Below are 15,778 nucleotides of genomic sequence, written 5' to 3'. Positions count from 1 at the left end.
ACAAAATAGATTTACAACAAATTGTGAGACACATTCTGCATATATTATTTTGTACTTATCATTTGTGCATGGCAGGGGCTGATAAGTTTGTAGTGTTGCTTATATGTAATGGGGCGTATATACATTTTTAATTAATAAAGTCTGCAGTGACATCAATGTGGAGTCTGCATAAACAGACACTTCAATGTATGTGTCCATTACTTAAATATGGGTAACTGCTATTATAGACCTTCTCGGAGCACATTTAATGTAACCACACATTTTTACTTATCACAATTTCCTTAATTATATTGTATTTTTATTATGTTTGATTTCTTAATTTGCAGAGATGGCAGCTTCCATTTGGAGGTGCTCATTTACCAGAGCAAAAGCTAGATGGCTCCACCAAAGGTGCTTATCCCTTTATAACAGCAGCCATGGTTTTGATGAGACAAAAATTAAGGAGAAACTTGCACAATTCTCAGGGGGCTATGTAGACCTCCGTAAAGGTGAAAATGGTATTGCAGAACTCTGTATAAATAATCCAAGTCGAATGAATGCGTTCACAGGTATGCTTTTTTGTCAATATGAATATGTATGTCTAGTTTTCAAGTATTTTAAAATGATATACATAAAAACATTTCACCAAACAAAGCTGGTGAGAGAACAGGGTGTGGGGATATATATAATTAGTGACTCTGAGATTACCTTTTTTCATTTATAGATCTCTGAACAAATAAATCAGAATTCAGGGGTTGCAGAACCAATCACTTAGCTTCTGTAGTTTGTCAGTAAGTGCATACAATTGATCTGGTTCAGAGTGACATTTTGATATATTATGTAATACGTAGGTCCGGTGTCATTTTGACCAAAATCCATGTAATGAATTAAGAGTGAGGGTTTTCATTTCTCTACATTAAACAAAATATGCCATGATTAATATGGTTAAATATGTATATATATTTTTTCAATAAACTTTATAAGCTGAGCTTTAAAGGGATTCTATAGTGTAAGGAATACAAATTTATATTCCTTACACTATAGAGCCCTCCTGTACCCACTCCATCTCTCCTCTGGCTCATAGATGTCTCTCCGCGCTGGGCCGGCACTCCACCTCCTCTGGCGTCATCTGAAGAAGGGCTAATGTGCGTGCACTGCAAGTGCTGCAAACACATGAGGCCCTCCCCATAAGAAAGCATTGTTTCAATGCATTGCTATAGGGATTTTACTGACACTGAAGGTCCTCCTGCAGAGCTTGAGAGCACCCAGCGTCAGGTGACCAAAATTCGGTTACCCACCAGGAAGTGCCTCTATTGGCTTCCTGACTGAATGCCACTAGAGACAGTCTTAGTCCTGCAATGTAATTATTAGACATTCTCTAAAACTGTAATGATTTACATTGCAGGACTAAGTAGAACAAGGACACAGTACCCAGACCTCTTCAATGAGATGAAGTGGTCTAGGTTCCTGTAGTGATCCTTTAAATTCATCTGATAGTGTTAGAAGCCATGGATCTGCTACCTCTGAAAAAATGATTGACTGATTTTCTCAATCCAAATAAAGACTTGTTATGGTTCCTTAGGACTTTCTATTAAGCCTATATGATTAAGTGAGTAACACGATATAAAACTTTATACATAACCTGAACAAAATATTATGTAATGCTCAAACCTCTATTACTTTAACTACGGTGTGGTTCACGGTTTCCCCAGGGTAGTTTTTTTTTACATCTCAAACTTATTTTTTTGTTTAAATTTCCGCTTGCTGATTAAGATCATCCATGAGAGAACAGTTCCTCCTAAGATTTAGAAACTGGCTCTTTGGAATACTGTTGAGCCAGGAGCCATAGTAGCAACTTAATTGATTAATAACGGTATTGGTGTGGACCTTCTTAAAATAAAGGTCTAAAAAATGTATCTGTTTTTTGACTATATTCGGAGGTTAGCATAATGCCTCTTTCATTTAAGTTAAAAAGGTCTAAAAAAACACTTCAAAGAGTTTTCAGAACCATTCCAAATAAAAAATAAATCATCGATATAAGGGAAACAAGAAACCAGGTTTGACTTCCACAACATATGTGTCTTTAACCAACTCCTCTGTTTTTGCAAAAAAAACAGACCAGGACAACAGATCACTGGAAACAAAATCCAACAACAGCATTCAATCCAGAATAAAAATAGTCAACCAAACGAATATCAATTAAGTTCATTCAAACTAGAAGTAAAGAAATATGGTAATATCTTGACACCACAAAATGGACTATCGCGGTTCGAAGGTCGGGAAAAATTAATTTCTTTGAGAAGTCGGCAAATAAAAGTATGGCGTCCAATTGAAGAACCATCAATGCCCTGATGGGCCGCAGAAATAGCTGATCTATTGAGTTTGATAGTCTACTAGCCTTAAATATATTCGTGAGGAAATGTAGACAGCATTCAGAGGAGCCAATATTGGATCCAGCGACAGTCCAATGCACCAGTTAGACCATGTTCACTGCCTGATAGGATTCTCTGGTTCCTGGTGTCCAAGTGTCTCCAAGGAGATGGAGACTTGGTTGTGGAACACCATTAATTTCCCAGGTTCAGGAAAAATCAGCCAAGCCAACAGATGAAGGCCCTGATTGATTAAGTTGTGTTACTTCCTGTCCAGATCTACCAGAAGAGAGGGCATGCCCGGTGGCAGTCGAGGAAACTCTATTGACATTTCCAGTAGTTGTGGGAACCAAGGTTGAGATTTCCAAAAAGGAGTGATCAGAACTACGGTACCTTTGAGAAGACAGAGGTGAGCCAGGACTCTAAATATGAGATTGAACAGAGGGAAAGCATAATTCCGTGTCGAAGACCAATCCTGTAAAAACGTGTGCTAGAGCCACTGGGTCTCCAACTAAAGAAACAAGGGAGATGAGTGTTCAGTTGTGAAGCAAAATGGTCTCTGTCAAGAGACCCCCACAGATGATAATTTCTCAAATATTGACTGATGAAGTTGCCAATCTCGAAGATAACAAGAATTCCAGTCTGCTCTGGAATGTGCTCCACTAAAAAGGAGATGTTGTGGTGACTACAATAATGCCAAAAGTCTTGAGCCATAACTTCCAGGAACTTAGATTTTGTTCCACCTAAATAGTTTATATAATTCGCGGCTGACACTGCTAGTAATTCCGGACAATTAATGTGTAGGTAAGACTCTTTGATGGACATTCTGCCACCAGTGGAAACGGTACCACAACCATGTAAGTTTGAATCGGACTCTATATAGCCAGATTAGGGGTGGATCAAAAGATTGCTTGTCCTGTCATGCATTCATGTGAGAGAGCCACCATATCCGTTCTTCCTGGATTCTATATCTAGAGAAATACAGGTTTCATAAGAATGACTTGATCTTGGGTATACTGCTTTTAGTCGCTGAAACGCCCGATAATTTAGAGGACTTGGAAAGATCGCTTGGCTGCGAGGAGGCCAATAACGTGAGTAATGTGTTTAAAAGAAAATTCCAAGCATCTCAGGAGGCGTTTGATTTCTGTCTTGATTGCAGTGATTATGTTCCCTGGCAAATAAAAAATTAACCCGGAAAGCCAGTAACAACTTCTGGGCTTTTCCACATTCACGAGGAAATTAAGATTTTGGAGAAAATGAATGGTCCAAGAAGCGTGAACATGAAATTGAGAGAGAATGAATATGTCGTTTAAGTAGATTGTTGAACAAACATCTCAAGTGTGGAGGAAGGACAACACTGGTTTCATAACTTAAGTGAAATACCAAAGAGTTGACGATAGAACGAATGGTAGACCTGTAAATCTCAATTCCTTCCCTTGCCAAAGGAATTGTAGGAAGTCTCAGTAATCCTCTGCAATGGAAACCATATATGCGTCCCAAATCCAATCTGCTTGTAGTAGCAGATTTAAGACAATTATACCCTATATTTTGAAATGTTGATACTGGACAAAGGCATTCAAAAGTATTTGATAACAGCATGCACACTGATGCCTTTCTATGGGAAGAGGAAAAGGTTGCTTACAACTTCCGGCATCTACCAAGGGACTTGTATGGCATTTTTTTGACACTCATTCGAGAATTTCATTGGAAATACCGATGATTGGTGGACTTCATCAGGTCACACGGAGGATATACGTGTGCAGGAATAGAGATTAGTTCCAAACTATACCCCTAAACAGTTTGTAAAAACACAGACATAAGAAGTTATCATCCCAAACATAAGAAAACCGGGCTAGTCTGTCTCCTATTCCTATATGGGAAGAACGTGGAATTAGCATATTCACCGTAAAATCATCTCCTGGGTACAGCTCTGCATGATCCATGTGAGACCCAAGTTCATTCATAAGTTCGGGGCAGGTCTTTGTGCGTGGAAGGAGCCTCAGTTCCCTCGATATGAGCCACAGACACCACGGCTGGATAGACCGCGTATAGCTCTTCTGGTAGCTCCAGAAACCTTGGATGAAAACACCTGTCTCATGGAACTTTCTGCCTATTTTAAAGCAGTGAAAATGTTGTAAGTACCCAGATCTTCACAAAGAACTTAACTAACAACAAGCCCTTAGCGGCCGCACCCAGCTCATTGACTGCCATGTTAATCAGCTTTAATTCTATGTTCAGCAGTATTGTATTGTCCAGACATGGCTGTGTTGGCAGTACCCAAAAGGCAGACCAACCGTTGGACCCATCCTTTTGCCACTTCAAAATCATATGGAATGTCACCAAACTGAGTGGATTCAAGAAGCACATATCATTTTGTTGCTGATGCCAGTGTTTAAAAGCTTATCCTGAAACTTTTCAATTAAAATTACAGGCCTTTTTTGGACTTCTAACCTGTTTCTAGCTAGCTGTAACCAGAGGACCAATCACCAGTCAAAGGGAAGGAAGGCCCAGAAGGTTCCTCACCCTAAGATAATTAGTACCAGACAAATATACTACTACAGACAGGCCAGAAAGCACTGACAGTCAGGCAAAAACAGCAAGCCTAGCAAAGGGTAGCAGTATAGTTGAAACCTGTAGTAAAAACAGGGCAGACAAGTCCTTGGCCAAAGTCCAACCTAAAGTCAGAATAATTTAAGGAAAAATTAGTGTACAGGATTATGTAATCCAGAAACACTAGAATCACTGTTGAAAAAAGTGCAAGTGCCATCAGCCGCTGAATCAGCTGATTCGGGGAGGAAAGGGGAAGGTATACCACAGTGTGTATGTATGTGTGTATATATCTATATATATTATAACTATTTCCTGTCTCTGTTCTTAATTTGCAGGGGGAGGCAAAACCAGATTTGTGGTAGTTCAGAGGGCTGACTATACAGGGGAGCACACACACACACACACACACACACACAAAGATAGTAGGCAAAACAGATACAACTGAGTGAACACTGTATCTGTACTAAACTGGTCTGAGGGAGCAGCAAAGAAAAAGGCGTTGGTTGAAGACTCACAGTTTATGGAATATACTCTGTTGTGATTGATTACAGTGTTTCTATGCAGTTTTTGTGTTTAAAGGGACACTATAGTTACCACAACAACTTTAGCTTAATGAAGCAGCTTTAATATATCGATCATGATCCTGCAGTCTCACTGCTTAATTCTGTGATTTAGGAGTTAAATCCCTTTTGTTTGTCTATGCAGCAATAGCCACACCTGCCATGGCTGTGACTCACACACCATGCGTGAAAAAAATGGTTTAACTTTCAATCAGATATAACTTACTTTAAAAGTTCTTATTGCCTGCTCTCTAAAGTGAACTTTAATCATACACAGGAGGCTTCTGTGGGGACTAGCAAGCTATCAACAGTACAGGAGATAATACATTTTAAATTAAATAGAATTTGCAAAGAAGGACATTGTAGCGGAGCGCTAATTTAACATAGACTTGCTCTGCTGGTATTCCAATAGTTACTCAGGATCAAATAGGTTATCATAGGAAGAACAGTATCAGCAGTAAATAAAATAATCCACGAATATCCCATCACCTTTCCCAATAACTGGATGACACTCAGTATCAGGAGCAGAACTCAATTTTAATGCCACATACTCAGCTTTTATGCAATTCTCCCATGCAAGGGAGACACCCACAGAAAATTCGGCATTATCCAATCCCTAGCTGGGTACAGCCCACACATTCCCTCCCCTTAGCCTGGGAGATAACATAACTAACATTTGTACATTTGAAACATACATTTTTACCCAATTCCTGGATGTACCCCAAACCTATAACTTACACCCATAAATTACATATCCCCTGATAGCCCTGATCTGGGTGAGCAACATACTCAAAAATCCCCCAGATCGGTTCAGGCGTTCGTGACTTTCTTGGAGGTCTTTGTTTTACCGACCGCACATGAGGTGTTAGCCGAAAATAGTTCCATGTGTTTTGGCCTTGCGGTCGGTCTCCGTTCGTGTGATAAAAATCACGAAATCATTCAATATAATGGGTTTGGCCTGGGTTCGGATGATTCCCCTCGTTCGTGTGACTCTTTTTACCGAATGCCGCGCGGTTCGTATGTTTTCCTACGAACGGGTGGAAGTATGGAGGTCTCTGCGGTGTTCGCATGATTGAGTGTCCGATTTGGGTTCCAGACACTCGACGACCAAACACAACTGGTGCGTTTGTATGGCAAGATGGCCACCGCCACGTGTTTGTATGCCAAGCGGCGGCCACCCAGGGAATACATAGTGTGTTCGGGTAATTGTCAATTGAGGTATATGAATAACGATGGGGAAGGTCAATTAGTGCCACGCTCCTCTCTGGGGTGGCCTGGTTGTTCGGTAGTTTGTTCGTTTGTCGAATGGCACAACTTCCGATGGTTCAAAGTAAATTCTTACCGAACAACCAGACGAATGACACAACAGAGGGTACCTGGTTCTTTTCCCAGTGTACTGAACCGTGGAGGATGGAATAAAATACTTTAAAGCGGCACTGTCATGCCGAACTTACCTTTCCTCAATCTCTTCCTCTTCTCCCCCTCTCTCAGGATCTGTTATTCTTTTCTTGCTGTCTTCTTTAGTTTTCTTTAAAATCATAAGACAAAGTAGGGACTCTTTGTCTTATGGAGGATTTATCCGCTTGACCAGCTCAGACCAGCGGAGGAGCAAAGTGTGCTTCATTTCCGCTGGTCAGAGCAATTTTCCCATGATCCCTAGCTTTACTCCCTGTTCCCACAATGCTTCCTGTCAGTATTGCCGAACGTCCTGTCACTTAGACAGAACGCCGGCAAAACTGCCGAATTGCATCCTAACAGAATGAGCACTGTTTCTCCATTGGTGTTAGGATGCAATTCGGTACTTTGATCGTATCGGAATTTCATTCTAATGAATGAAACTCCGATCATATTCATTGCCGCGGCTGCATCTTGCAGCCGCTTAGTAGATAACTCCCTAATTCCCACGGTATTAGGGAGCTATCTACTGAAAGGCTGAAAGACCTAAATTGGTCTTTCAGACAAATGTACTAATACTAAGTAAAGATTACTTAGTATTAGTAAATAATATGCCCCTACTCGCTATACCGCGAGTAGGGGCATGTCTAGTAAGCAGTGAGCAGCCTGTGGCTGCTCACTGTAAAAATAAAAAATAAAAAAAACTAATAAACCCCCCCCCCGGCGCGGGGGTTAAAGATGGGGGGGACCTACTGTGGGTGGGGGCCCTAATAAAACAATAAGGGGGGGACCTACTGTCCTCCCCCCCCTGGCCCCCACCCCTGCGCGGTGGGTGGGGGCCCTAATAAAACAATAAGGGGGGTGACCTACTGTCCTCCCCCCTGTCCCCCACCCCTGCGCGGTGGGTGGGGGCCCTAATAAAACAATAAGGGGGGGACCTACTGTCCTCCCCCCTGGCCCCCACCCCTGCGCGGTGGGTGGGGGCCCTAATAAAACAATAAGGGGGGGACCTATTGTCCTCCCCCCCCGGCCCCACTCCTGAGCGGTGGGTCGGGGCCCTAATAAAATAATGTCAATAAGGGGACCTACTGTCCTCCCCCCCCTGGCCCCCACCCCTTAGCGGTGGGTGGGGTATATTTCAAAGAACTTTCCCACGCTTGTAAAATGACACAGAGCACTGTGATTGGATGGCTTGAAAACCATCCAATCACAGTGATCTATGTCATTTTACACAGCGTGGGAAAGTTCTTTTGAATTTTCCCACGCTGTGTAAAATGACACAGAGCACTCTGATTGGCTTAAACCAACCAATCAGTGTGTTCGAAGCCTAATTGCAGGGCGGGGCAAGGCCCTCCTTGTAATAAACTGAACGAACAAACGAACACTGATACTCAGTGTTAGTTTGTTCATCTGATTTTTTTCTATTCATTCATTCGTCTGTCTAATGAATGAATAGATGAAATTCCCGTTCGCATGTCCAGGTGTTTCACTGGGCATGTGCGGGAATCTCACAGTCTGTGTCCCACAGGGACTTCACCTACCCACACAAAGATGGCGGCGCCCTGAATAAAGATCGGGGCAGAAAATAAAGAATAAAAAATAGGTAATGTGGGGGGCTTAGGGGCATTTGGGGGTGACTAGGGGGTCAATTGGATGTAGTGGAGGCGGGAGGGGGGTTTAAAAAAAAAAAATGGGATTCGGCATGACAGTGCCGCTTTAACAATTAGGGGTAGGGACAGCCAACAAAAAATACGGAGTAGTAACACACAGTCCGCTACAGATATATAAACATTAACTGACTCTTTACAGGAAGTGTTTAGGAAGGCTGTGCAAGTCACATGCAGAGAGGTGTGACTAAGGTGCATAAACAACGTGATTTAACTCCTAAATGGAAGAGAATTGAGCAGTGACACTGCAGGGAAATGATTTATACACCAAAACTGCTTCAATAAGCTAAAGTTGCTTTGTTGACGATAGCGTCCCTTTAAGTTTCATATAATTTTCTCTCATATTTCTTTGCTGTGTCAATAGCCACAGTGTCAATAAAATCTTAATATAATAAAGAGCAACCTACATAAAGCAAATATTTATTTGTTACAACATACTTACATAAGCTTTACTGTAGCCTTAATTAAAAATTTTGGCCAACAGATTACAATAAAAATGTATGTTCCAAATTAACAAAAAAAAAAACTTATTTATTTTGCTTTTCTTGAGAATGTGACATTGAGTTCCTCTTCCATTTCTGCAATCCACTGCTTTGTCTTGAATACAGATGTGTTATTGTATCGCAGGAACAATGATGATACAGTTAGAAGAACGAATAAGTGAACTGGAAAGTTGGCAGGATGGGAAAGGACTCATTGTGTACGGCGCAGGGAATAACTTCTGTACTGGTTCTGATTTGAACGCTGTCAAAGCAATTTCCAGCCCACAGGCAAGTGAGATAAACTGGAATCTCATCACTATACCACCTAATGCACCAATTATTTTCAACTGAAAACCATGTAAAAAATCATTAGAAGCATAGAAACATAAAGGTGAAAGAAAAAGTGTTTACCTACCCGAATTTCCAGTATGCTGTAATGTTTACATTATGTGGACTGGTTGAAGACCTCATTACACTTACTAAAAAAGATTTGTCACGATTCATCTCTTCTAATATGCAACTTGCAAGCTAAATCGATATCTACATTTTAGTATGTAGATCTTGTTGGAAATTGTATGGGGGAGGCCTACAGCATGCGAGCACTGGACAGTACGAAATCGTCTGATTTTTAGATGTGAATTCACTATAACAAGAGGATTAATGCCCTCCCATATTGGGTCAACCGAAAAATTAACAAGTACATTTTGCTTTCCGTAATATTGTCTGGAGCAGGATATGGTGATCACTGTAGTGTAGTAACTATTCAAGGAAATTCAATATGTGAAGTGTTCTCATTCCTAACCTAAACAAGTTATTGAAGTGTTTAACTTTAGCTTTGTATGGTATTTGTACACATTGCATTTGTACAATTGTCCTTAAAAAACCCCAAATAATAGTAAAGTGTATATTTCTACTTTGCACTACCTGAAAATTATCCACGCTGGCTAGTAAGGTATTTCAATGTGTGCATGTACACCTCTTTAGATATCGTACATATAGTTGAATGTTTTTTTGATTAGCTCGGTTTGTTTTGTTATCAGGAAGGAATCATGATGTGTATGTTAATGCAGAACACGCTGACAAGAATGCAGAGGTACGACTGTTCACTATTCTTTATTACACCAAATAAGCAAATAGTTTGATTTCTAGAATCTGAGGAAATGTGCAATGTTGGCCTTTAAAGCGGACTTGTCACTTTCAGTATTTCATAAAGATATATTCTTTAAGAAATACTGATCAAGACTATGTTGGAGTTTCATTTAAATTTCAAAGCAATCCAAGGATACCATAAGACAAAGAAAGGGACTATATTATCTGGTTGACAAAAGACAATGATGTGCCATCAACATTATTTTACTGACAAGTAATACTCACTATTGGTTGCTTTCTGACACTTCTCTGTTTCATATATACAAACTAACACCCTGAGACGTTTCCACTCCCATTGAAGAGAATACGTCTTATCAAGTTTCCCTGATTTTCTGCTGCTACTCTAGTGAGACCTCCTAGCCTTTCTAAGACTATTTTATTCGTATTGGCGCAGCCCTACTCCAACTTTTTTGTGTTGTATTTGATCCATTGAAGGACTTGAGGGGTTTCATTCGCTTGGGTTGCTGCCCATTCTGCATATATTGTGTGTTGATTAGCGCTGAATTCCTGCTGTACTCTGTGTGTTAATCTTATAGATTTGTCTATTTTCCTCACTCTGGGTTTTTTATAATTACTAAATGCTAACTTTTTTGGTTTTTTACTATTATGGCCACATCTGCAGAGTTTCTTGAATTTTTTGCTTTTACTGACAAGCCTAATGCAATTTTCTGTTGCCTTCAGCAGTGCAATTTTTAAATAATCCAATTTCTCTTGGACTCCATTTAAATTGCTCCAGTCTGATAATGACTCCTTTACAAATATTCTAATTTTAGAAAAGTCTGTTTTTCTAAAGTCTAAAACCTTCCTTTTTTGTGTGATGTGACTCAGTCACTGTTTATATAATACACCACACTGACTGATGATCACTGGATCCTAAACTTTCACCTACAGTAATATCTGATACCAAATCTCTATTTATTAAAACTAAATCTAGTATGGCCTCTTTACGAGTTTGCTCCTCAATGACTTGTTTTAGAGAGAATCCCAGTACTAAGTTTAGAATATTTGTGCTCCTGGCACAAGCAGCTATTGTGGTTTTAACCCCTTAAGGACACATGACATGTGTGACATGTCATGATTCCCTTTTATTCCAGAAGTTTGGTCCTTAAGGGGTTAAAGTTCACATCAGGAAGATTAAAGTCACTCATGATGATAACTTTCCCCTCTTTTGTAATTTTAGCTATTTCCTCAACTAGTAGATTATCTAACTCTTCTATTTGTCCTGGGGGCCTATAAATCACACCTACACGAGTTACTGTGTGATTACCAAATTGTAACGTAACCCAAATGGACTCTATGTCCGCCTCACTAACTTCTATTAGGCTAGATTTTATGATATCCTTCACATACAGGGCTACATCTCCCCTTTCTTGCCTTCTCTGCCTTTTCTATATAAAGAGTACCCTGGTATTGCTATGTCCCAGTCATTTTTCTCATTATACCATGTCTCAGTAACAGCCACTAAATCTACATTCTCAGTTGCCATTATTGCCACAAGTTCATGTATCTTATTCCCTAAACTGCGAGCATTTGTAGACATGACTCTAAGCTTATAATTTTTTAAACACATTTTCTACAGACGCCTTCTGTCCTTGTTTTGGGGGGCAATGGGATTGATGTTTTATTACCCTTTTACCCCACCCCCTCCCCCACCCCCCTCCTAGTTGAAAAACATCCTTGCAAAACCTCTGAACTGCTCACTGAGAACATTTGTTCCCTTTTGAGAAAGATGCAAACCATCTTTTTTGTACAGCTTATTTCCACTCCAAACAGAGCTACCATGAGAAATGAAGCCAAATCCTTGCTCCCAAAACCATTCACTAAGCTACAAGTTAAAGTCCCTAATACGCATCCGCCTGTCATTCTGAGTGTTATGCACAGGCAGAACTTCGGAGAATGACAGTGTGGAAGCAACCTGCTGTATATCATTGGCAAAAACACAAAAAACGTAATTTACTCTGAAACCTCATTGCAAACCAAGTCATTTGTCCCTAGATGGACAAGTACATCGAATTCCCCTTCCTGCTTTGCCTGCTTAATAATATTACAAATACGTCTCCCGTCTCTGTGAGCAGTAGGTCCGGGAAGACATCTCACAAGACCACTATTGTCCAGCTTCACACCTCTTATGATAGAATCCCCCAACAACAACTGCTTTCTATTAGGCCTCACCATAGTCTCCAAGCCTGTCTCCACAACACCACTACCCTCGGTGCCTGAGCCTGTCTCCACAACACCACTACACTCTAAAAGTGCTGACTATGAATTATGTAGAGCAACAGACTGTGCAATATGCCTTTTATCCACAACTCTAAGTCTACCAGATACTGCGGTAATCTATCTGCCATTCCTAGTACGTCTCTGCGGCAGTAGCTTTGCAGCAATTCCAGCCTCAGTTTGTTTACCAGATAATCTACAAATCCCAGACTTCAAAAATACAATCTCCTGCCGCAATATAGAGAACTGTCTACAGATTAGACAGCACCCAAATCTCCATAAAGTGGAACGTGAAACAAATGCATAACCACTATTACACTGAACATTTTAATGAGGTGAATAATTTAAATTAATCAAATCTTAACTGTTTGTTTTTGTCCTCCTGTATACCTCAGATTACCTCCAGTTTATCTCTAGAATATCTCCAATCACACACTTAGAAGCAGCAACCAAGCTATATTAGCCAAGCTAATTACCACAACCCTTATATAACTCCTAAAAGCACCACCTACTAGGAATGTTTAACACCTGGGTAGGCCTCTGCTTATCTGCAAACAATAGCTAATTAACCAACAATCAATAGCAAGTACCTTGCTAATCAAATGCCTTACCAATTACCAACACGAAATCAAACCTTGTGCAATCAGTAACCTTTTTATATATGTGTATATGTGAATAGGTGTATGTGTACAGTGAGGGAAAAACGTATTTGATCCCTTGCTAATTTTGAACGTTTATCCACTGACAAAGAAATGATCAGTCTATAATATTAATATTTTAATGGTAGGTGTATTTTAACAGTGAGAGACAGAATAACAAAAATCCAGAAAAATGCATGTCAAAAAAGTTATACATTGATTTGCATGTCAATGAGTGAAATAAGTATTTGATCCCCTATCAATCAAAAGCTTTATGGCTCCCAGGTGTCTTTTATGCACAAAATGAGCTGAGATTAGGAGCACTCTCTTAAAGGAAGTGCTCCTAATCTCTGCTCGTTACCCGTATAAAAGACACCTGTTTACAGAATAGATCAATCAGATTCCAAACTATCCACCATGGCTAAGACCTAAGAGCTGTCCAAGGATGTCAGAGGCTGGAATGGGTTACAAGGCCATTGCCAAGCAGCTTGGTGAAAAGCTGACAACAGTTGGTGTGATTATTTGCAAATGGAAGAAACACAAAATAATTGTCAGTCTCCCTCGGTCTGGTGCTCCATGCAAGATCTCAACTTTTGGAGTTTCAATGATCATGAGAACGGTGAGGAATCAGCCCAGAACTACACAGGAGGATCTTGTTAAAGGGACACTATAGTAACCCAGACCACTTCAGCTCAATGAAGTGGTCTGGGTGCCAGGTCCCCCAGGTTTTAAACCTTCAGATGTAAACATAGCAGTTTCAGAGAAGCTGCTATATTTACATTGTAGGGTTAATGCAACCTCTAGTGGCTGTTTCCCTGACAGCCGCTAGAGGCGCTTCTGCGACGCTGGATGCGAAATTCGCATCCAGCGTGCAGAACGTCCATAGGAAAGCATTGAGAAATGCTTTCCTATGAACTGTTTGAATGCGTGCGCGGCTCTTGCTGAACATGCGCATTCCGCTCCACTCGGGAGGTGACGTCGGCGGGGGGGGAAAGGTAACCAGCACCGATGGAGCCGGGGCTGGATTAAGGTAAGTCGCTGAAGGGGTTTTAACCCCTTCATCGCCAAGGGAGGGGGACCCTGAGGGTTGGGGGTTCCTAAGGATGCTATAGTGTCAGGAAAACAAGTTTGTTTTCCTGAAACTATAGTGATCCTTTAATGATCTCAAGGCAGCTGGGACCATAGTCACCAAGAAAACAATTAGTAACCTACTACGCCGTGAAGGACTGAAATCCTGCAACGCCCTCAAGGTCCCTCTGCTCACAAAAGCACATGTACAGGCCTGTCTGAAGTTTGCCAATGAACATCTGAATGATTCAGAGGAGAACTGGGTGAAAGTGTTGTGGTCAGATGACACCAAAATCGAACTCTTTGGCCTCAACTTGCCGTGTTTGGAGGAGGAGGAATGCTGCCTATGACCCCAAGAACACCATCCTCACCGTCAAACCTAGAGGTGAAAACATTATGCTTTGGGGGTGTTTTTCTGCTAAGGGGAAAGGACAACATCACAGCATCAAAGGGACAATGGACGGTGCCATGTACCATCAAATCTTGGGTGAGAACCTCTTTCCCTCAGCCAAGGCATTGAAAATGGGTCGTGGATGGATATTCTAGCATGACCACGACCCAAAACACACAGCCAAGGCAACAGAAGAACCACATTAAGGTCCTGGATTGGCCTAGCCAGTCTCTAGACCTTAATCCCATAGAAAATCTGTAGAGGGAGCTGAAGGTTCGAGTTGCCAAATGTCAGCCTCGAAACCTTGGAAAAGGATCTTCAAAGAGGAGTGGAACAAAATCCCTCCTGAGATGTGTGACAAAACTGGTGGCCAACTACAAGAAACGTAGGAACTCTGTGATTGCCAACTAGGGTTTTGCCACCAAGTACTAAGTCAAAGTACTTATAACTTTTTTCACATGCGTTTTTCTTGATTTTTTTGTTTGTCTGTTATTCTGTCTCTCACTGTTAAAATACACCTACCATTGGGGCGGAGCCTGACCACAGAGGCGAACGGTTGCATAAGCCTGTAGCTCCGTGCTCACAAAAGCCAAAATGCCTGAAAACCGACACCCTTACCTCCGAAAACTGACTGCAAGAGCTTTCCGGGTCGGCCTGGACAACATGGGACGCAAATCTAAGCGCCCAACGACTGATAAACCCGCTCCCGGACTTACTATTGGGGACATGTGGAGGCAGGCGCATGGCGCCGGCGGGCCCAAAATGGCCGCGCTCTCCAGTGGCTGCTCAAACTTCTCTGTCTGACGATGCTGATGAGTATCTGCCCATGCCTGCAACGGCCCCCTCACAAGCACCGAAACACGCCAAAGCAGGGTCTAACTCCTCACCTGTGACCACAAAGGTCCTCAAAGCACTGCTGGCAGACCTACAAAGGAACATCTTGGCAGACATAACGGCGGTACGCACTGACCTGCAGGGGCTGACGGGCCGCATAGGGGCCCTGGAAGGGACTTCCCAAACCACCACCCAACAAATTGCCGAACTCCACATAACCGTACAGGACCTGCAACAGCAGACCCGGTTACAAGAACGCCGCCTTGCGGCCCTGGAAGACTCACGGAGACGAAACAACCTCAAACTCAGAGGGGTCTCCGACGACATCTCTACGCAAGAAATGCCACACTTTTTGAAGCGCATGCTGGCGACCCTGCTACCACAGAGGCAGGGGAAGCCATCATACTGGACAATTTCTTCCGACTCCCTAAATCCGACAAAGCGCCAGCCTCAGCCGCCAGGGACTTAATACTTACCTT

The 15,778-nt window shown here is 41.7% G+C and overlaps 1 protein-coding gene across 1 annotated transcript in view; it reads left to right on the top strand.

Moving 5' to 3' along the window:
- Positions 1 to 328: 328 nt before the first annotated feature.
- ECHDC1 (ethylmalonyl-CoA decarboxylase 1) overlaps positions 329 to 15,778 on the top strand; it is a 28,126-nt gene continuing 12,676 nt past the window's right edge. The window contains exons 1-3 of the mRNA XM_063441169.1: positions 329 to 548; positions 9,148 to 9,294; positions 10,047 to 10,095. Coding sequence (XP_063297239.1) covers positions 329 to 548; positions 9,148 to 9,294; positions 10,047 to 10,095 — 416 coding nt within the window. The remainder of the gene's footprint in view (positions 549 to 9,147; positions 9,295 to 10,046; positions 10,096 to 15,778) is intronic.

This window comes from Pelobates fuscus, chromosome 2 (genome assembly GCF_036172605.1).
Source record: "Pelobates fuscus isolate aPelFus1 chromosome 2, aPelFus1.pri, whole genome shotgun sequence".
NCBI classification, from domain to species: domain Eukaryota; kingdom Metazoa; phylum Chordata; class Amphibia; order Anura; family Pelobatidae; genus Pelobates; species Pelobates fuscus.
Note: the sequence above shows the minus strand (reverse complement) of the source record. Positions and strands in the feature narration are given on the sequence as shown.